The sequence below is a fragment of the Pyxicephalus adspersus genome, chromosome 8 (genome assembly GCF_032062135.1).
Source record: "Pyxicephalus adspersus chromosome 8, UCB_Pads_2.0, whole genome shotgun sequence".
Classification (NCBI taxonomy): Eukaryota; Metazoa; Chordata; class Amphibia; order Anura; family Pyxicephalidae; genus Pyxicephalus; species Pyxicephalus adspersus.
This window is the reverse complement of record NC_092865.1, coordinates 46158487-46180793: the sequence shown is the minus strand read 5'-3', so window position 1 is coordinate 46180793 and position 22307 is coordinate 46158487. Positions and strand designations below refer to the sequence as shown.

The following is a 22307-nucleotide window of genomic DNA, read 5'->3' as shown; positions in this document are numbered from 1 at the left end:
AAAATTCACCTCCTATGTAAATACTCAAATATTAATGTATTGGTATTTTTTGTAATAGGAATCTGTGTTTAGTCAATACAATTTGAAGTGCAATTTTTGTGTGGGGTTTGGCAGTAGGGAATTAATTTAATGGAGAGGAGTGTATACTATTTCCTTTTATGATCTCAGTGGTCACCAACCGGTGGTCCGTGAGAAAACTTTGGTGGTCCGCGGCTCTGCCACTCTAGAGCTGGGTCAGGAAAAGGACCCCGCCAGAGGGTGCACCGACCAGAGCCACGGACTATGGCCCCCGTACGAATCGCAGGCTCAAGAAAGTGGGCGGGTTGTATCTGGACACAACCTACTCTCCTATCACAGGCTCAGACCTGCGATAGGAGAGTGAGCGGGTTTTGGCATTATGATATCACTATGGGGGAAGTTTCTTCCCCTTTGAGTGACACTCAGCTCCCCGCGCATGAGTGTCCGGAGCCGGTGAATTTAGTGGTCCGTGGTTTCGAAAACGTTGGCACCATTGCTCCAAAAGTTAACTGAAGACAAGAGACGAATGGAGGATGGAGGACAGTAGAGTTCCTGCCTGTAAAAGGTGTCTCGCAGTTGATGGAATAAGAAACAATAAACTATGGTACTATTCATTTACAATACAACTGTATATTTTAACCTTTTGGCAATGTTTCAGGAAAATTTGTTATTTCCCATTTCTACTTGGCAACCACGAAGTCACTGGGTGGGACACTATCTGCATGGAGTTTGCAGGTTTTCCCTGGGTTTGTGTGGGTATCCCCCGGGTGCTCCGGCTTCCTCACCCATTCTAAAAACGTGCAGTTAGCTTAATTGCCTTCCCCCCTGACCTTAGTCTGTGGTAATGACTATGGTGTGGACATTAGATTTGAGCTCCTTTGAGGGACAGCTAGCGACATGACTATGCATTTTGTACAGCGCTGCGTAATATGATGGCGCAATTCAAATACTTGTTAATAATAATTCAAGCTTTTTTTTTTTGCTGTATTAAATAAGTCATATTCATTAAACTATAGAAGAAAAATTTGGAATAACAATTTGGTAACTAAATATTACTACAGTTTTGTTGCAGTCTGTTTAGTTCTTATTTGCCCTCATTACATATTATGACACTTCTGTCTAGAAATAGCAGTAAGCAGAATTATTGTTCAAAACTTCAAAAAGAAATTTCAATTATTCTCATATATGCTCTATAAAAGTGGTGTGAGGAGAAATCACACGTACAAAAAAAAATTTGCTGAGTCTTTTTACACAAGCTTTTATAATTCTTTAACAAGAATAAGTATACTACTTTTAGCTCTGTTTCATAAACTGCAACAAGTTCTACTTATATTTTATTTGGAATTGTTACAGTTCTCTAATAAGTGCTCAATAAATAAATTGGCTAAAATTTGGCTGAAAAGTGTTTTTTTTTTATTTGCCTTATTATTTTAATATGCTATGGAAGGTTTGTTTCAAAATGTGAAAACCAAAAGTGTAAATTAAACTGAAAAGAAGGTATAAAGTTAACTAATGCCACAAAATTAAAATGAATTATTGTTGCTTTAAATATTAGTATAATAATATCAATATTATTATTAATAATAATATTATTATTAAAATAATTAGTATATGAATATAATAACATAGAAAATATAAATGGATTTCATCTAAATCAGGAGCTGTAGAGTGTATAAAGTGAATGGTTGTTTCTGTAATTAGAATTTAGTATGAAACTCATATCTTTGTCACATTACTCCTTAGTTGGTCTCTCAGCACATCTGATCATTCATTGCTTTAGATAATTTCTCCAGGGAAGCTGCAGCATAATCTGAGCCAAAATCCCCTCTGGAAGAATAAAGATTTATAAACTGCAGCTAAGTACAGTCAGAGATCACATCCTGACTATACAAGGTCTGCAGAAATAATCCGTTGGTTTGTATATATTCAATGCAATCAAAACTATTCAGTTTTTACATTTAGAATTATTTAAACAATATCAACCTATTAAATGCATTAAATCATATAATGATAAGCAGCACAGAACATGTGTTTGGCTTTTTGCATTTAAGGTGTATTTTCAATTTTCCTACTAAAGTTGTTTATTGGATCTGTTGCAATAATTCGATTAATAAAGATCTGGATGGTAAGGTTCAAACAATTGGTGGACTTTTACCTATTTGACTTTTTTGCTATTGTATTGTATTGTATTTGCTTTTTTGCTTTATCACTGGCGTTGCATAAACAAATGATGAGGATTTAGTTTGGGACTAAAAGTACTACTAATAGTAAAGAATAAAAACTGAAAATAACTTTATATATTTATAATCACAAATAATATTAATAATATTATTAAACAGGTTTATATAGCGCCAACATATTATGCAGCGATTTACATTAAATAGGAATTGCAAATGACAGACAGACACAGACAGTGACACAGGAGGGGGAGAGGACCATGCCCAGAAGAACTTACAATCTAAGAGGTGGAGGAAGTAGCACACAGTTGGAGAGGGATATGGAATGGTGGGAAGTAGTGAGGGTTTAAGAGACAGAAGAAGACTGATAGGTGAGGATGAAGCATTGGGTTTTAAGGGCTCTTTTTAATGTGCAGAAAATATGACCCAACCTGAATTGGAGGAAGAAGGCCATTCCAGAGAAAGGGGGCAGGTCTAGAAAAGTCTTGGAGCCGTGCGTGTGATGAGGTTATGAGTGAGGAAGCCATTAGTAGGTCATTGGAGGAGCCAAGTGAGTGGTTTGGAGGGTATTTTTCTATCAGGTCCGAAAGGTAAGCAGGACAAGAACTGTGGAGAGGTTTGTGTATCAGGTAGGTAGGTGGGACAAGAGCTGTGGATGGATTTGTGTATTAGATAGGTGGGACAAGAGCTTTGGATGGATTTGAAGGCAAAGCACAGGAGCTTGAATTTGAATCTAAGGTGAAATTGAAGTCAATGAAGAGAACTACAAAAAGAAGCAGCAAACATGAAAGAAAGATTGAAAGCACCTCAGCTTTCCTATATACAGAAAGGAAAAATCGGCAATTAAAACATATTGCTTTTATTATTATGTTATCTCTCTATGCCTCTTATTGTTACTGTTATTGTTGGTGAAAAAACATTAATTATTGTATGGGAATGCCTTAATACTATGACACCCAGAGGTCATATTCTTCTGTTACATTGGGAGACCTTGGGAAGAATGTCCTCACACATAACATATGTAAATATAATCTCAGCTCTAATCTTTACTCTAAGTAATGGGTGGTGAACAGGAGAGTTGAGATAACATTGGCCCCTTGCTGATTGTTCTGATGAACTTTAACCCTGTGATATCAATCCTTGAACTATAGAGACACACCATACAGCAGATAATCTCAACATTTGCATGGTGACTTCTGGAAGTCAATAGTTGATATAAGCTGGTCTACTGACTTTTCTGAATTTTCCTGAATTCATCATTTTTGATGACTTTCTCTAAGGTAAAAATAGGAAAATGCAGTCACTGTTTGGCTACGTGTACATGTGCACTTGTTCTCGTCCGATAATCGGCTCAGGGCCAATATCGGACGGGAATCTGGCATGTGTACAGCGCTCGTCGTCTATCGTCCGAATGACCATCCTAGCAGATCCACGGACGATGGGTGACAAACGATTGTATGTAGAGCACTCGTTCATGCATCGTGCAGTCATTAATCGTTGGAAAGGATCGTGAAAGACCCTTTCCAAGGACAATTATTGCACATGTGTACCCAGCCTTAGGGACTGTCAAATCAGAAGCATGGCTTGCATAGATAACAAGGAAGGTTGGAAGATTAGAAGATTGAAGTCAGCTCAACTGACTTCAAAGTACTTGAATATTGGGAGAAATTACATAAAGCACCTTTGAATCTATAAAATAATTTAACAGATAATAGGATTCCATCAAGAACCTTAAAGTGTTGCCACATACCTGCCTGTGTTTTCATTGGCCCAATATTGAATCTTCCTAATAATGATGGAGCTTTTATTTCCAGTGGCCATTGGGTCAGCCCATCAGGAATAAAAAAAAGGGTCAGAAGAGAACGGATCAATATTGAAACTTTGCCAATTCAGAATAAAATGACATTCATGAGTGAAGTCAGCTGCAGATATATCTTGTATATACTATATACATTTTTATTTTTTTTAATGGACGGAGTCAGTTAAACAATCAAACATGTTATTTTCATTTACATTCAAATGTGTAAAATGAAGAACCCTAAATCTCTTTTAAATAAATCCAATGCTTGCGGCTCCATCCTCCCAACCAACCACTTTTAAAGGTTTTTATGGTAACTTCTCCAAGCTTGAGGAGTAATACTAATTTATTTCATTCTAATATAATTGTTACAAAATGTTTTTGTATATAATCCACAAAGTTTATTTTAACTTTGTATTTTACCATTTGCAGCTCTCCATAAAAACTCTAATGGCAAACCAAACCATTTTGACAGAATTGTTTCTTTCTGGGATTTCAGACCTTCCAGCTCTCGAGCTCCCCTTCTTTCTACTCTTTCTTCACATTTACTCCATGACTTTAATTGGAAATTTCCTAATCATTCTCCTTGTTGCCATTGACTCTCACCTTCATACACCCATGTATTTTTTTCTTGGAAATCTGGCTTTTCTAGACATGTGTTCCTCTTCGCTCACCACTCCCAGAATGCTCTTTGATCTCATTACCAACAACCGAAAAATTTCCATCACAGCCTGTTTGACTCAAGTCTTCTTCTTTATTTTCATGGCCACCACGGAAATCCTCCTGTTGGCTGTCATGTCTTACGATCGATATATTGCAATCTGTCGCCCTTTACATTACGTGCAGATCATGCACTGGAAGACTTGCATCCAGCTTGCTGCCGGTGTTTGGGCTCTAAGTTTGGTCTACTCATTGGCACACATCCTCATTACGTTAAGGCTGACATTTTGTGACTTAAACATTGTTCAAAGTTTCTTCTGTGATTTGTCCAAGCTATTTCAGATTTCTTGCACAGATGTGTTCATCAACCTCTTGTTCATCTTTCTACTTGGTGGACTTTTTGGATTGGTTTTATTACTGATGACGTTCATCCCATACATCACAGTGTTTTTAACTGTGATGAAAATTAAAGAGAAAGAAAAAAGATTTAAGGCATTTTCCACGTGTTCCTCTCACCTGACCGTGGTCTTTATCTTCTATGGAACTATTGTTTTCAATTACTTTAGACCCACCACGGGTTATCACTTTGCAGCCGATAGGGTGGTGTCAGTATGTTACACCACAATTACTCCTTTGATAAATCCTCTTATATACAGTTTGAGGAATAATGAACTGAAAACTGCACTGAAGAGAATTTACAAAATAATATTTTTCTCAAAATGATAATATTAGGTCGATATTGTCACAGATCAGCAGCACTGATCTGGTACTTATTGTCCTCCTGATAGTGTCTGATTAGCAGCAGCTGTTCCCACCTTGCTCTAGCTGCTCTGTCAGTCTCCATATATATGCTGGGCTCAGTCAGACACTTATTGCCTCAGCAATAGGTCTTACTACCTGAGGTTCCTGTGAGCATTCGGATTCCAGTCTTGTTTTCCTTTTCCTGACCTTGGTGCCATTCACAGCAAAGCCCAACACTCCTTGCGGAGTGCTCTGGTGAACACCCGGCAGTACCTTAGGCTCTGCACCTCTGATATCACCTCGGCTAAATGTGCTGGTAGCACAGAGGGTCCACCTCCTGTTCAAGTGTCTTTATCGTGACAGATATGTTTCTGGAAGGTCAACTGACAGCAAGAAACCAGCTGTAATATTCGGAGATTATGGTAAAAAAATTGGTATCGGCCATGATGGTTCTTCTGCACGACACATCTTCCCTTATTTGTAAGGGTGATATTCTTCCCAATGGCCAGCAATGTAACAGGAATTCCTCCCATCGACCACCACACTAATATACTGTGAGCTGTGGATATAGTAAGTAGGTTTTTTTCATAAACCCACTAAGGGAAGTTGAAGTGAAAAGAAAAGTATCACCAAAAAGATGAATCATTAGGAAGGTTTAGTAACTGTGTTCTATTATCAGCGATTGTTTTAGAAGTAACAGAATCCTTCATCTACAAAGCTTGAACTGTAACTGGCTCACCAAAGAAAGGTGCAGCTGCTTATTGCTGGCACTCATTTGCATTTCTATGTCTTGAAAACTAGTTTTGTTTACCCCAAAATGCAATGTCTTTCAACTGATAATACAGTATTTAGACTGTATTGATTCTTTCAGGTGCTCCCTTTCTCCTTTTTTTAATGGCTGCACTTGAGACCCAGCAGGTACAGAGAATTGGTAAAACATGTTCCAGAAGGGTCCTAAATGTGGTGCAAACACTTTGTCAGTGGATGAACAATCATCAATATAATCATTACAGCTGAAATTATTTACAACAGACCAGAGCATTGAGGATCTGTGGGTCACTGTAGGAAATTTAAAAAGAAAAAAGAAAAGAAAAATAAATACAAAAATGTAATATAATATATATTTTTATATATATACAAAAATGTAATATAATATATACTTTTATATACTTTTATATATATATATATATATATATATATATATATTGCATAGTGGTCCAAGAGTCAAAAAGAGAAAAACAATTGGTAGATAGACCTAAACCTTTGGTAAATTTAAAAAAAAAGAGGGGTCTTTCTGGTTAACAACAATGGTAGTGACGTCCAAAAAACATAGTATTGTATTTCATATACCGTGAGAAACAGTGACTTCATAGTAGTTATACCATTGTTCAAATGTGGGTTCAGTGAGCCAGTAGACATACAAAATCAATGATGATACATAGATTAAGTCCTAAAAGTCCCAATGCTATTACAATACTTTCTTCAGATCGTGACCCCATCATCCGTAGGTGTAAGGGGGAAAGAAAGTACAAAAGGTGAAGTTACTGGGCCTGAACGTCTTTACATCTATTTTTGTCTATGTGCAATCCAGGCAGAATGGCATTTCTCATGATAAGTTTCTCGATGTTGATAACAATAAACCGTCTCTGTGTGATTTGAGTCCAATGGTCCACTTGGGGTCTCCGTCAGAAACCTCTGTGACAAAGTGACAACACAGGAGCCAAATTGGAAGACAGCTTGTTTATACCCCAAAATTGGAAATGCCCCAATAAGGATCACCAGTGAATATATTAGATATATATAACCCCCATTTGCTATTTAGAAATGATTTTTACAATGCCATGTTGCAGCTCTGAGATCACAAATCTGCTCCATACCATATAAAAACACACAACATCGAAATGACAACCTTATTTCTCAATTCCTATTTGTTATTTTAACCCATTTATACATAATTTCTTTATTCCAGTGATCTCTGCTTTGGCCTCTTCATCTATATTTCATTCTATACTGTTAGTTAAATTCACTTTTGTAGTTTGCATATAAATGTGGAAATGTTAAATTTGTATATTCAATCCCTGGCAAAGTAATGTGAGTATTTTTGGATCTTTGTACCCCAAAATAAACTAAGTCATCCAGTGCATCTCCTACATTTTTCTTTTCTTGCTTCTTTCTAAGCTAATACGGGACAATTAGAAATGCTTATCTATGGGTATTAATTAAATTAATTACCATCATGCACCCCAAGAGTAATAGTACCAAAAAACACAAAATAAATGAAAGGGGCATTTTAGGCATAACAAAATATATATATTTTTTAATAACACCATAAATAAAATGCTGAAATGTATTTTACTTTAAATATCAACATAGCTATGTTCACAAAAGACTCTTGTTATACATAATATGTAAACCCCATCTTAAAATACATTAAACTTGATCCATTTCTCAGAAACCCCAAATCGTAGAGACCACAGAATTAAATCCCCTTTTTCAGGATCACATTATGTATGGAGGATATATCATTATTATCTAGTATTTGTATAGCGCTGACATATTATGGAGCGCTTTACAAAGTCCATAGTCATGTCACTAACTGTCCCTTAAAGAGGATAACAATCCAATGTCCCTACCATAGTCATATGTCATTACTACAGTCAATTTGGGGGGGGAGCTTTTTAACCTAACTGCATGTTTTTGGAATGTGGGAGGTAGCCAGAGTACCCACAGGAAACTCACGCAAACACAGGGAGAACCTGCAAACTCCATGCAGATAGTGTCCTGGCTGAGATTAGAACCTGGGACCTACTGCTGCAAAGGCCAGAGTGCTAACTTCTGAGGACACGTGTAAGGATACAGTCCTTACATGTCTCTGATGTGGCTAATAATAGAAAAAAACATTAAAAACATGCTTATCTATCCCAACGATTTTTCAGGGAAGGATGATGATCCAGAGCCAACAGAGGCTGTTCTCCTGGGGAACAATATTATTGCTATTTGGGACAAAACATCATGATTAGTATACAGCCTGTTTGGGCAGTGTGCCTAGTTGCTGGTTATTTTCTTCGGTCTCTTCTGCCTTCCTGTTGGCTCTGGATTGCCCTCCTGATGTACATAATGGGGCAGCTTTTTATGTCTTTTTTTGGTTTGTCAAAACCTCTAACACCCTGCTTGACCTGAAAATCTTGGTTACTTCTGCTGGTTTATAGGTAAGTACCCATTCCTATGCACTCTTCTAAACCCTAAGTTGCCCAGTATTCCATCTCACAAGTATCTATGATACAGTATTAAACTGTAAGGTACAGAAATTAAAAAGGACAAGGCATTCAATGCATCCACAGTGTAGTACACCCAATATCCACAACTTTTAAGAGGCATGGTGTCACCAGTTTGGTGTGGAGGGTCAGGGTGTCCTGCACTGAGCCCTGACCTCAACCGTACTGAAGGCCTTTGGGATGAATTTCGAATTGGGAGCCAGGTCTTCTAATCCAACATAAATACCTTATCTGACAAATGGGCACAAATCCCCACAGACATCCCTAAATATCTCCCAAAATGGAAGACTTCGCATTCAACTCCATATTCCTGCCCTTGGCCTTGAAATGGGAAGTTTAGTAAGTATGTGTATGTCTGATAAATGTTTCCAAACTTTTGGCTATAAAATTGTACACTTTTCTTTTTCAACAAAAATTCTTAATAAGCCACTCTGAAGAGTCATTCCCCAATGGTTTCCTCTCTTTGTTCTCATGGGAAGTTGCAGATTTATGAGAATTTACTGCACAGAGATATAAACTTCCACAGCAGCTAAACAAGACAATGATCACATTATTTATTATCACACATTTCTGAATGGACCATCTCAGCTGGACCAAATTATAATTTATACTTTGGTTTTAAAGTATTTCATTTGCTTCTGTTTTATATTTATTTAATAGATTGAACATTAACTGAAATGCATTAGATTATACTTGAAAAATATTAAGGAGTAATTTTGGGCAGCCAAGTGAAGTGAGAAGAGATTATACAACAAATTCTGCTTCTATGTCATTTGTAACTAATCCCATGCAGGTTTTTAAGGTAGGTTGAAATCTATACGAGTATGTGAATAAATTCTATTTTTTGTAATTTTATCTTTTTATATGTGAGAGTCAGCAAAGTGTCATCAGTTCGATAAAGAATTTAGATCACAGGCATTATAGAATGACATAAAACTTTTGTTTTAAAAAAATTTAGCCCCCCAGCTCTCTCTATTGGTCCCACAGACCTCAACTTTGGGAGACTGTCAGCATACCGGCTCCTGAGCTCTTTCAGCATACCGGCTACACACAGTATCCTCACCTGAGCCACCCGGCCTCAGGCTGCAACTTTCTCCAGTCTTTAAGACAGGTGCCAATTTATTATCAATAGCCAGGTGCACCAGAGCCATCCCTATTTCATGGCCTGCAAACCGGAGGAGTGCCTGGCTCACCCATTCCTTCCAGTGCAATCTAGGTCTGGATCCCAAATAAAGAGCTGCAAATCTGCAGTGACACAATTATTCTTTAACCCTATCCAGGTAAAATTGGGGTACACAATGCCAAATATCCTCTGAATTTGGCACCACATATGTCCTTCTTCTACAATAAGTGTGGTTGGCTTTATTGTGGCCATACACTGAAAATGCTTCATTGAGTTTTGCTGGTAGAGAAATTATTGAGCTGAAGTCATCTAATTACCTGCAGAAAATTCTGGTATGGGTAAAATCTGAAAAGTTAAAAAATCAAAAGCTCAAATCCATTAATGATCTTAGCTGTAACTACCTTTCAATGTCTTTCAGTCCTGTATATCTGATCTTCCAGATTACCATCCTTCTCTCTTCTCTTTAATATGTTTTGCTATATGATCTTAAAAATGTGCAATTGTTACCAATAAAAGGCAAAATTTGTCTGCTTCTTCAGTTTGGGGCTCACACAGCACAACAAAATAATAATTCAGGCAGCTCTAGGCAAAGTTGATTGGTTACTCTTTTAGAATAATTCAGCAAAATGTATGTTTTTGGTCGTGAGGGTGATAAATAGAACAAGGAAGAATTACAACCTCTAATAGTTTTAAATTACTATCTTTGTCCCCATTGAGTTGAGTTTTCTTATAGTGATCATTAACTGCAGGATGCTAAGTAAAGGGAAATCCTAAGTGCTGTGGTTGTCATTAGTATGAATGTAGAAGGAAAACCTTCCAATGTGGACGACTTCAATTGTAGGAATTCCCTTTTGCAAAGATTCCGTATCACTTTGTGCCATGTTTTGGACAGCAAATAAAACCACACTGAGCTTCAAAACCTTCCAAACCAAATTTTAAAAAGAACGTTTAAATCATTCAAAGTCAATTCTTTTCTATGACAGTTATCTCTGTTTTTATTCCAGGTATCATCAGGAAAGGCTGTAATGGGAAACAAAACCATTCTGTCTGAATTGTTACTTTCTGGTATTTCAGATTTTCCAGATCTCCAGCTCCCCCTCTTCCTGCTCTTTCTCTTCATTTACTGTATGACTCTGCTTGGAAACATTTGTATCATTGTCTTAGTTGTCATAGACTCTCACCTCCATACCCCCATGTATTTCTTTCTTGGAAATCTGGCTTTTCTAGACTTGTGCTCTTCTTCCATCACCACCCCCAGGATGCTCTTTGACCTCATTACTAATAACTGGAAAATCTCCATCCCAGCTTGCCTGACCCAAATTTTTTTATTTATCCTTTTGGTCACTGATGAAATCCTTTTATTGGCTGTTATGTCCTTAGATCGATACGTTGCCATCTGTCGACCTCTTCATTACGTTCAGATCATGGATTGGAAGACTTGCGTCCATTTGACTCTCTGCGTTTGGGCTCTCAGTTTTGCCTACTCTTTGGTACACATTCTCCTTGCACTGAGGATGACTTTTTGTGACTCAAACGCTGTCCAAAGTTTCTTCTGTGACCTGCCCAAGCTCTTTCAGATCTCCTGCACAGATGTGTTCATCAACCTCCTGACCATGTTCGTCCTGGGTGGAATTTATGAAATAGTTTTCGTACTGATGACCTTCATCCCGTACATCACCGTATTCTCAACAGTGCTCAAGATTAAAGAGAAGGAGAAAAGGTTCAAGGCTTTCTCCACCTGTTCCTCTCACCTGACTGTGGCCTTCATTTTTTATGGAACCCTTACCTTTAATTACTATAAACCCTCTAAAAAAAATCAAAATATTACAGACCAATTGGCGTCAGTGTTTTATACCACAATCACCCCTCTGCTAAATCCTCTGATATACAGCTTGAGGAATCAAGAACTGAAAACTGCTATAAAGAGAATGTACAAAGTGGGTTCACTTTTCTAACATGTAAATAAATAAATATATATATATATTTATAAGGCTTTTGCATTTGCAGATGGACCACCAACACTTTTTGCCATCCTAATCCTCTTTTGTAAAAAAAAAAGACACATTGGGCCTGATTTATTAAAGCTCTGGAAGGCTGGAGAGGAGATACACTTTCATGAGTAAAACTGGAAGATCCAGCAAATGTGGAATGGATCTTGTCTGGGATTAATAAATTTGCTAGCAAACGGAAATCTTTTTCAGGTTTGCTGGATCACCCAGCTTCACTGATGAGACTGTATCCTCTCCAGCCTTGGAGAGCTTTAATAAATCAGGGCCATTACTACTGTGAAATGTGTGAAACATGTTGTGAAATTGTATTAAATATTACTGCAACATTGTAACCTATTGTAACAATTCTTAGTAAGTGTCTTCATTATAGCAGACTGTGATAGAATTTCACAAGGACTGGGAAAATCAGGTGGATTTTGGGGTTCACAAGGGGCAGCTGAGTTTGGCAGAGTTCTTGAATGTCTTTAATTGAACATTTTAAGCAATCTTATTTCAAATATATTTTTGGATCTTTAGAATTTAGTTTACTGAAGGGCTTTTGTTTTTGGAGGGAAATTTGGTTTTATTACATTCTCTAGTCAACTTCACAAAATCGTATAAACAAATAAAAATAACAGTTATTATTAAAATGATTTATCTATAAATCTAAATAATAAAGAATGAAATAAAATATTTTTGTCCTGCCACGTCATGATTTTGCAAATGCACTTCCCCCAATGAAAATACATCCTACATCCTTCACCGTTAACAATCAATAGAAATGCAAATAAAATAATTGTGATCAAATAAGCAAAGTATATTATTTTTAAAGTATATTTTTTAAAAGGTAAAAAAACTAAAGTCACATGGGCTTAGCTGTCAAATCCTCCCCCCCCTTTCCCCTTCCCTTCAGATTAGAGCATTATGCTCTTGTTTCTAAATTGTTTCTAAGGGGTAATTTGCTCCTAAATAGTCTTTCATTCCTGGTTATTGTTGAGTAGCAATTAGCTCTGTATTCTCATATAAGGTGTTATAAAAACTTGTCTGACTGCTCTGATCTCACAAACCAGTGATAAATGCAGCTCCTGGACTTGCCACTAGGTGTCACCCCAGCCTAAATTCAGATTCTTTTTCTCAAAGGGCAATAAAAATCTAGATTTATACTCGAGTATATTCAGTAATTGTTCTAACCATGTGGTCACAGTATGGAGAGGAGTTTTCACTGTTCCAACATTACTGTGCCCCTGTGTACAAGCCAACTCCACTACCCTAACTCACCACATTTGATCTCTCACCTGTACACACCATAAAGACCATTTGTTATTTCTGTTATGTGTTCTGTCTTTTAATTTAGCAATACAACTGAAATAATTTTTAATAAAACAGGTAAAACATTTTTTTAGGATTTAAGGAGTTAAAGGAGATATTTTATTTCATAAAATACTTTTTTGCAGCTTATATGTCAGTTCATTCATCTGCTGATGAATGAATGGAACACAAAGAAATTCAAAGAAACAACAACATGCTTTATATATCTCATCTCTGAATCCCATCAGTGTAAACTGTTTAGAAACTACCTAAAGATGAGATGGGGGGGCAGTGCAAGAGATAGTCAAGTGTGCAATTTTTTTTTTTTGGCCCACTGTTTTTAAAAATGGTTAAAGACATGGGGTCACCAGTTTGGTGTGGATACGACTGGACTGTCCTGCACAGAGCCCTGACCTTAACCTTACTGAACATCTTTGGGATGAATTCGAATGGTGAGCCAGGTGTTCTCATCCAACATCAGTACCTAACCTCACCAATATGACGGATGCCCTAAACACAAAAGGGGGTCATCTCCCTATTCCTGCCCATGGCTTTGGAATGGCCCATTAGCTCCTAAAGCATTGCTGGTATCAATCTCCCCAGCAAACCACCCTGAAGAGTTATTTCCTTTTATTCCCTTGCTTTGTTTTATTTCTCCTGGGAAACTTCAGAATTATCTGTGAGCTGCATGTCATCCAGAGAGAAATCAATGTGAAGGTTTATAAACTGCCTCAGCTAAATGAGAGGCAATGACCACATTCTCTATTATCACACGTCTTGAATATACATTCTCTGCTGCTCAAATTATTGTTTCTGACTTTAAAGTATTTATTTGATTTTAGATTTATTTATATAGTGAAGAGTATTTGTTATCCAGTAAAAACTGCTTTGTTAAATCAACTTTAATCTGACATCATTGTAACTAATCCGGATATCTGAAAATCTGTGCAGTGTCTGTGATTAACATGTGAGTATTGCATTTTTATAAAATTGATTTTTTGTATGTTAGATTTAGAAAAGTTTAGTAATTCTTCCCCTGCATCAAAAAATCATAGATTCATAGAAAGTATTCATAGGTCCTGGAAGGGTAAAAGGGAGCAAAATGAAATGATGCCTTGGGGTTTACATACACTTTAACATTACTTAAGGCTAACAAATTCTTACAGTGAATCTTTAACATTTTTATGTATATATATATATATATATATATATATATATGTATATATATTTATATATATATATATATATATATATATTGTATTGAGGGTTTTGGATCATTTTTTTAAAGCCTATTACCTGGTAAACTGATGTGGATACTGTATATACACGAGTATAAACATTTCTTTTGCCCTCAAAATGCAATTTGAAAAATAATTTTGTCCTATGCAAAACTGTAGTAAGTGTACAAACTCTTGTAGTTGAAGACTGTGCTGTAATTTTAGGAATATGTCACACATGTCACATGAGGTCACATCTACTAGTGGTCAACAATAATGCACAAAAGCAAGTGACCCATCATAAAAAACTCATAAGTACAGGTAGTCCCCAAGATAAGGACATTCGACATACAGATGCCTCGTATATACGAACGGGCTCCCTGCTCCATCCTCGGAGGCTGAATAGGGGAGGGAGCATGATTTGCATAAGAAGCATTTGATTTGCACAGCTTGCTCCAGAAGTTAATGAATGTCTAGGCTCCATAAAAATTTTTTTTTTTCTTTGCTTGTGATTAACTGACAGTGAGGATTTTATACAGTAACTGACACCACGCTGCCTAATAATATGTTGAGACAAACATCTGTCCTAATTGCATTTAATAAAATAATCTATCTGTAATGTATAATGTAATTTATTTTTTTGGCTGGCAGGTAGGTATTTAAAAAGACCAGGAAAGAATTATTTCTAATTTTGTTTAGTTTTGCTGACTGTATGCCAGCTGAAGACGTCAGCTGTATTATTCATGGTGACCATTACCACCAGAACATTGAGTGAGGGGAAAAACCAAAATGCGGTGGTTGTTATAGGAAAGTGAATAGAAGGGAAAGTTTAGGCTCTTAGTGCGCAACTTTAACTATGGGAATTGCCCTTAGTTTGGGGAGATTCCATATTACTTCCTGTCCTCAAACCCTCTAACTTTTTAACTCTTTAAAATAACTTTGAATAATCCAAAGTCAAACCTTTTTATATCACTGTTGACCTGGTTCTTTAAACATTGCAGTTATCACCAGAAACAACTGTAATGGTAAATGGAACCTTACTGTCCATATTGTTTCTTTCTGGAATATCGGATCAACCAAATCTCCAGCTGCCCCTCTTCCTCATCTTTCTTCACATTTACTGTATGACTTTGGTTGGAAACCTTCTTATTATTGTCCTGGTTGTCATAGACTCTCACCTCCATACCCCCATGTATTTCTTTCTTGCAAATCTGGCTTTTCTGGACTTGTGTTCTGCCTCCCTCACCACCCCCAGGATGCTCTTTGACCTCATTACTAATAACTGGAAAATGTCAGTCCCGGCTTGTCTGACCCAAGTTTATTTCTTTATCCTTTTGGTCACTACTGAAATCCTCCTGTTGGCTGTCATGTCTTTTGATCGATATGTTGCCATATGTCGACCTCTACATTACGTTCAGATCATGCACTGGAAGGCTTGCATCCAACTGGCCGTCAGTGTTTGGACTCTCTGTATTGTATATTCTTTGGTGCACATATTAATCACTCTGAGGCTGACTTTCTGTGACTCTAATATCGTCCAAAGCTTTTTCTGTGACCTGCCCAAGCTTTTCCAGATCTCCTGCACAGATGTGTTCATCAACATCCTGACCATCTTTCTCCTGGGTGGACTTGTTGAAATGGTTTTCGTTCTGATGACCTTCATCCCGTACATCACTGTGTTCTCAACAGTCCTCAAAATTAAGGAGAAGGATAAGAGGTTCAAGGCTTTCTCCACCTGTTCCTCTCACCTGACCGTGGCCTTTGTCTTTTATGGAACCCTGACTTTTAACTACTTTAAACCCTCTGATAAATATCAATATACAACAGATCGATTGGCATCGGTATTTTATACCACCATCACCCCTCTGCTGAATCCTCTGATATACAGCCTGAGGAATCATGAACTGAAAGCTGCTATAAAGAGAATGTACAAAGCGTGTGACTTTTCTAACATTTAAAATAAATGGGCTTTGTTTCTATCTGAAAGCCAACTGCATGGGACCAACTCATATTATATGGTATGGTGGGAAAATGCAGATTTTGGGCTCTGTACAGCAGTAGTGTGTTGGATTTATATAGTTACTACTTTAACCAGATTATAGAGCTGTTTAACTTCAGGCTGTTCTCTTACCAAAGTGAAATATTATGCTGCAAAGGTTATTCGCCCCAGTTTAGAAAATGAGATAAAACTCCACTGACTTCAACTATCCAATCATGTGCAAGAAGAAACATTTTTTTTATTTCCTTGCATGTGATTGGGTATTTTTCAAAGTGACCATTTATTTATTGCAAGCGGTAAATCACCTTGCTGAATGACCAATCTAAATTTCCTTTGTAAATTTTTCTGGACAGGGTCCTCTCCTCCTCCTGTATCTGGCTGTGATTTGCAACCTCTATTTAATGTACAGCACTGTGTAATATGTTGGCGCTATATAAATACTATTTAATATTAATAATAATTGTAATAATAAATCAGACCCTTTTTCTCAACATTGGGCCTGATTTAATAAAGCTCTCCAAGGCTGGAGAGGATACACTTTCATCAGTGAAGCTGGGTGATCCAGCAAACCTGGAATGGATCTGGTCCAGGACCCAAAGCATTTGCTAACAAATAGTAAACAACTTTAAAAAAAAACAACTCCAGGTTTTCTGGATCACCCAGATTCACCAATAAAAGTGTATCCTCTCTAGCTATGGAGAACTTTAATAAATCAGGCTCATTGACTCTAAATTGTAATGCCCAGTGTGGCCCACAGAAGGCCTTTGCCCCCATTGTTCACTTCATAACATTAATCTTGGTTCTCTGCAGCTGGATGATTTCCCTTCATCTCAGTCTTCTTTTTTGTCATTTTATTATATATTAATCCTAGTAAAATTTAAAACAAGCAAAATGAATATATAGGTAGATGAAATCGTAAGAATGTAACCCATAGTAACAATTATTAATAAAGATCTTTATTGTAGCCGAGTATGTTTGTATTTTACAGGAACGTTGAAATTCACAGGTGGATTGGGGGGGTCACATGGGGCAGCTGAATTTGGCAGAAAGGTACCTTAAAGGTTTTTAATTGAACATTTTAAACAGTCTTTAGTCCATTTTATATCGGGCTTTGTAGAACTAGGTAATGGGGGCAATCCGGGTATTTTGTTTATTATTCCACTCCCTTCATGAACTCCAAAAATTCTGCAAAAACATAAAAATACCAGATAATAATAAAAAGGTAAAAGAATTTTATAACTGTAAAATTTATATGTAAAAGTATGTCTTTGTTATGACATTTATTATGTTGTGATTTATCAAATGCAGTTTAGGCATAAAGAAAAACAATTTTACATACAAAGAGCAATAAAAGAGAACAAGAAAAAAAGGAAAAAAGGAAAGAAAAAAAAAGAGAGACAAGAAGAGATGAGCGAAAGAGAGAGGAGGAGGGAAGGAGAAGTAGGAGAGGGTAAGGAAGGAATGAGAGAGTAATACATTGAGTAAGAGGAATGGGAGGAGAGAGATGATGGACAGAGAAAGAAGAGAGAGAAGAGAGAAAAAAGCAAAGAGGAGAGAAAGGCAACAAAGAAGGAAAAGAGAAGAGAGGAGAAGAGGGAAAGAGAATAGGAAAGGGAGGGGATAGATACAGTGAGTAGGAAGTATGGGGGGGTGTGATGGACAGAGAATAGAAAAGAAGGAGTGAAGAGAAAAACAGAGGAAATGAGAGAAAGAGAAAATAAAAGTAATAAAGAGAAGAGAAAGGGGTTAAAGAGGTGGAGAGAAAAAGAGAAGAGATATAGTGATTAGGAGGAATGGAGGGGAGATGATGGACAGAAAAAGAAGAGAGAATATAAAAGAGGGAGAGAAGACCCACTGTTCCAAAATAAGTCAGAAATGGAATTAAAAACCTTTCAATAGGAAATGAGAAAGACATAACACTTCCCATTTCATCTAAAACTAAATAAAAAGGTTTGGCTGGAGTTGGGCATTAAAATATCCAATGTTCCATTTTACAAAAACTGATCTCATCTTGCCATTATATGACACAATGGGCCTGATTTATTAAAGCTCTCCAAGGCTGGAGAGGATACACTTTTATCAGTGAAGCTGGGTGATCCAGCAAACATGGAATGGATCTGGTCCAGGATTCAAAACATTTGCTAGCAAATTACTAGCAAATCCATTCCAGGTTTGTTGGAATGAAAATCTCCAACCTTGGAGAACTTTAATACATCAGGCCCAATGCTTCAGCTTCTTTCACTGATAAAACTTTTAATCAGGGCTGCTGACAAGCAATAGACAGTTCCTGCTGATCCTCTTCGTGCCATCATGGTCCATACTATGTTCTCCAGGTGTTCCAGGGTCAGTACTGAACCACTTCCATCACTCCATTCTCTGAGACACACTCCCCCCCCCCCCCCCCCCCCCCCCCCCCTCCTTGTTCCAACTTTCTCCCAATCTAGTGCAGTGGAGGTGTTTTATAGGCTGCCTTATTTCCAGCCAAGCCGAGCGACACATTAAACAGAGGACATCTAAACTGACCATCATAATCAATTCTGCCATCATTATTTTTGTCTCCGTCTCTCATCAGCTCTTCAATGTCGTCCTCAGTGATCGTCTCCCCCGTGGCCTCCAACATTGTCTTCAGCTCATCAAGGTCGATGTACCCATCCGCATTCCTGCAAAATGTAGAAGGGCTTAGTATGTCCAGTGTATAAGAATGCCATCGTGTATAAGAATTACTCATTTTTGTCCTTTGTAATAAATCTTTTGTTGAGGGGTATTCTGTCTATTAAAGATTTCTGCAGACAAGGCTGCCACTAGGGGGCCCTGCTTGTGCTCCCCAACCAAGTGAACACACCCTTCCTCCTTCAATATCCTCCTTCTATTGGATACTGGGTGAATGTGTGCATCATCATTGAACTTGATGTTCTGCCACATCCAGTGCCAAGATATCCAATGTGGGTGAGAGATAAAAAATGGGGATTCATACAGAGAGGTCAGAAATCCTAAAATCAACAGAAACAAACTGATATGAAATTTGATTGGCTTTCTGAGATGCTTGGATCCCGCCCTCGAGGACCGTTAGATAAAAAGTTCTGATTGGTTGGATGCTTCCTACACTCCACCCCCAGCAATCGCCCTCCATCACTCACTTGTCAAACATCCGGAAGAGGTCGGATAATTCTTCTTCTGATTTTCCTTTACTGTCGTCGTTCATACATCGCACCATCATCACCAGGAACTCATCGAAATCTACTGTGCCGCTCCCTGAGAAGGAAGGAGTTAATGTAAAATAATGTGAGAAAATATTACTGAATTAACAAATGATGACAGCTGTGGGTATCTAAAGCCAAAACCTCGGGGTAATATAACATCTTTGTGCCTGTTCTGTGGTAGGGTTATTTTACGTGGGACCATTAAAGTTGTGAGCTTGACACAGATCCATGGGACGGCCTTTTATTTTATTTTGATAACCTAGATTTTTTGGAACCACTTGAACATGGGTCAGTCCATCCATCACTATTCCTAACCTAGTTGACCCCTAAAAAGATCAATGTAAAAAACTTGTTTAGATCAGAACCAGTCACTGCTGCTCTCTTTCCTTGTGCAGGGTGACTGGTCTTGTCCCCGCCCCTCCTGTACTTTCCTGCAGTCAGCCTGTAGTGGGTGGAGCTGCTAGGCCCCTCCTACAGCTCTGCTCTCTGCAGAGACCAGGTACAGCACAGTGATGATTCCATTCATGAACTACATTTTATTATTATTGAGGTATTTTGCTTGTTTGTGAGAGCAGCATTATGGTTGTGCAGTTTCATATCACAAACAGAAAAGCATAATGAAAGAGAGAGCTAAAAGCAAAGAAATAGAATAGGAAACAGGCAGAGTATAAAGGAGTCAGAAAACAACTGACCGTCCTCATCCACCTCATCGATCATCTCCTGCAGCTCCTCCGGGGTGGGGTTTTGGCCCAACATCCTCATGACTTTCCCCAGCTCTTTTGTACTGATGCAGCCATCCTCAGCATCTTGTACGAAAATGTCGAAAGCTGCTCTGAATTCTGGGAGAAAAGACGATATAAGTTATTTGTTCCAAATTGAAATTTTACAATTGATTTATTTGCAATAAGACATTCCAAACCAGTGAGTGGGGAAAATGTGAACCATCAAATGCTATTGGGTCCCTAATTTATTTGCTAATGCTGCTTTCCTATTGGCTAACACTCTTTGTATTGAAAATGAAGAGAAAATTACCATTTTTCTGTTCATCTGTGAGTTGTTCAACCTAAAAAACACAAAATAAAAATTATAAAAAGTCTTTACAAAGTCAGGAGATTTATACAATAATGAAAAGCAAAATAAAAGTGACCAAGCACACACATGTTTGTCATTTTCAAGCTAAATAAGTATTTATTTTGATCCTGCCATTAAGGGCCTGATTCAGACGCTTCCTGTTATGGAGTGACAACACTCCCTGTAGACAGTTCCTGCATTATGGCCCTGAGCGTGCAAAGGGGACTACAAATGTTCATTTCAAAACTCGATCCACAGACATGGTTCAGTGTTGTCACCATCAGGAAACCCACCCTGAGAAATATAATGTAGTCATCACTGCAGTGAATGTTGGCAGGAAGTGGCTGCAAAGAGGATTTATGAAATCAGCAGCACGAAGATAGAGCAAATATTGAAGACAAATGTGAACATGTTTTATTTAGAATATGACAAAGGTGAAAATATTTTTATATTTTATCTCATTTGGATCTTTGCCTAGGACATCACCCACTTGGATGCGGAGCTGAGCCAAGGGATAAGCAGTAGAGGCAGCTGTCCTGGGTATTTCAGTAGGAGGGGGACACGAACAAGTCAGAACCTGCAAACTATACTGCTGACTTAATCCAAAAATAATGAAGGGGGGCTACTTAAGTCTTTTTACCTTGTCCTAGCACTATGATGAAGAGCATGAAATGATCATGTAATAGGAGTGGTGCGTTGGCATTGGTTAGAACACCATGGATTTGCATTAGTATGTTTGACCACTAGTTGGAGCTGTGATAATAGGATCAGGTCAGTGGGTGTCTACCCCACCCCCCTAGTGGTCATTTCAGATGATGAATTCTAGTGACCTGCAGGGAATACTTCAACAGACCTAGGGGGGATCTACAAATAACAACAGCACATGTGCTATAAAAAGTAGAGCGTATCTAAAGCCCAAAAAGCTTTTACTTTACATTCCTTGTAAATGGTGAATTGTGGGTGAATTTATTTATAAATAGACCCCATTAGGACAATAGCTGAGTGACAATACATTGCAGACCTGTAACCTGAGTCCTCTGTGCTGTCCACATCTAATCTACACAGCTGTGCCCCATCAATTGTCACTCCGGGGCTGAGCAGTGCCCCGAATTTAGGACATGTTTGTCCCATCGTTAATACCCAAATCCCAAACACGCTAATCCCTGGTGGTTCTATTCCTGGAGCACTAAAGGAGGAAGAACGCCAGGAGATAATGCATTGTGTACCCAGCAGATAACAGTGCTGGCATGTAACCTTCGTCCTTTTATCTCCGGCCACCACTCTGGCCTCTGGCACCGCATTGTGATGGAAGCCGCCAATCTTGGATCAGTTTATAAATAGCCTGGCTGCTGATTGTACTGCCTTATGTAGACATGGGGACCCCACTGATGAGAAAAATCTGTATCCGGATCTACTAAAGAATATTCACATAAATGATGCATGTCTATTACGAATTTAAATAGCGCCAACATAGTACAAAGTGATGTACAAATCTATTGTCATGTCACTAACTGTCCCTCAGGGGCACCACTGCAATCTGGTAATTGACCTATTATACCCAGTTATTTGCCAATTTTGCCACCGCTTAAATTAGGTTTTTGCAAGTGAATTTTACATATAGCTTCAGTTAAAAAATAAATAAAGGAACTTCTCTGTTATTGTTTTTCCAAACCTCTGAAAAAGCCCAGCCATGCCAGCCTGTTACCACACCAGGTATCCATTGTTTGACAGT

The 22307-nt window shown here is 37.9% G+C and overlaps 3 protein-coding genes and 1 pseudogene across 3 annotated transcripts; 3 read left to right on the top strand and 1 right to left on the bottom strand.

Annotated features, from left to right (window-relative positions):
• LOC140337450 (olfactory receptor 1C1-like) overlaps positions 1 to 10818 on the top strand; it is a 12286-nt pseudogene extending 1468 nt beyond the window's left edge.
• LOC140337449 (olfactory receptor 5H18-like) lies at positions 10818 to 11747 on the top strand. The gene has a single exon (XM_072421197.1). The coding sequence runs from the start codon at positions 10818 to 10820 to the stop codon at positions 11745 to 11747; it is 930 nt and encodes a 309-aa protein (XP_072277298.1).
• A 3580-nt stretch (positions 11748 to 15327) lies between these two features.
• On the top strand, positions 15328 to 16932 carry LOC140337448 (olfactory receptor 8G17-like). Its single transcript, XM_072421196.1, has one exon. It carries the CDS (start codon positions 15328 to 15330, stop codon positions 16261 to 16263), a length of 936 nt encoding a protein of 311 aa, XP_072277297.1. The 3' UTR covers positions 16264 to 16932.
• A 306-nt stretch (positions 16933 to 17238) lies between these two features.
• On the bottom strand, positions 17239 to 20663 carry LOC140336962 (troponin C, slow skeletal and cardiac muscles). Its single transcript, XM_072420425.1, has 5 exons — positions 20537 to 20663; positions 20197 to 20343; positions 19442 to 19556; positions 18828 to 18964; positions 17239 to 17489 (listed from the first exon to the last, which is right to left on the bottom strand). Exons 2-5 carry the CDS (start codon positions 20264 to 20266, stop codon positions 17458 to 17460), a joined length of 354 nt encoding a protein of 117 aa, XP_072276526.1. The 5' UTR covers positions 20267 to 20343; positions 20537 to 20663; the 3' UTR covers positions 17239 to 17457.
• Positions 20664 to 22307: the final 1644 nt, after the last annotated feature.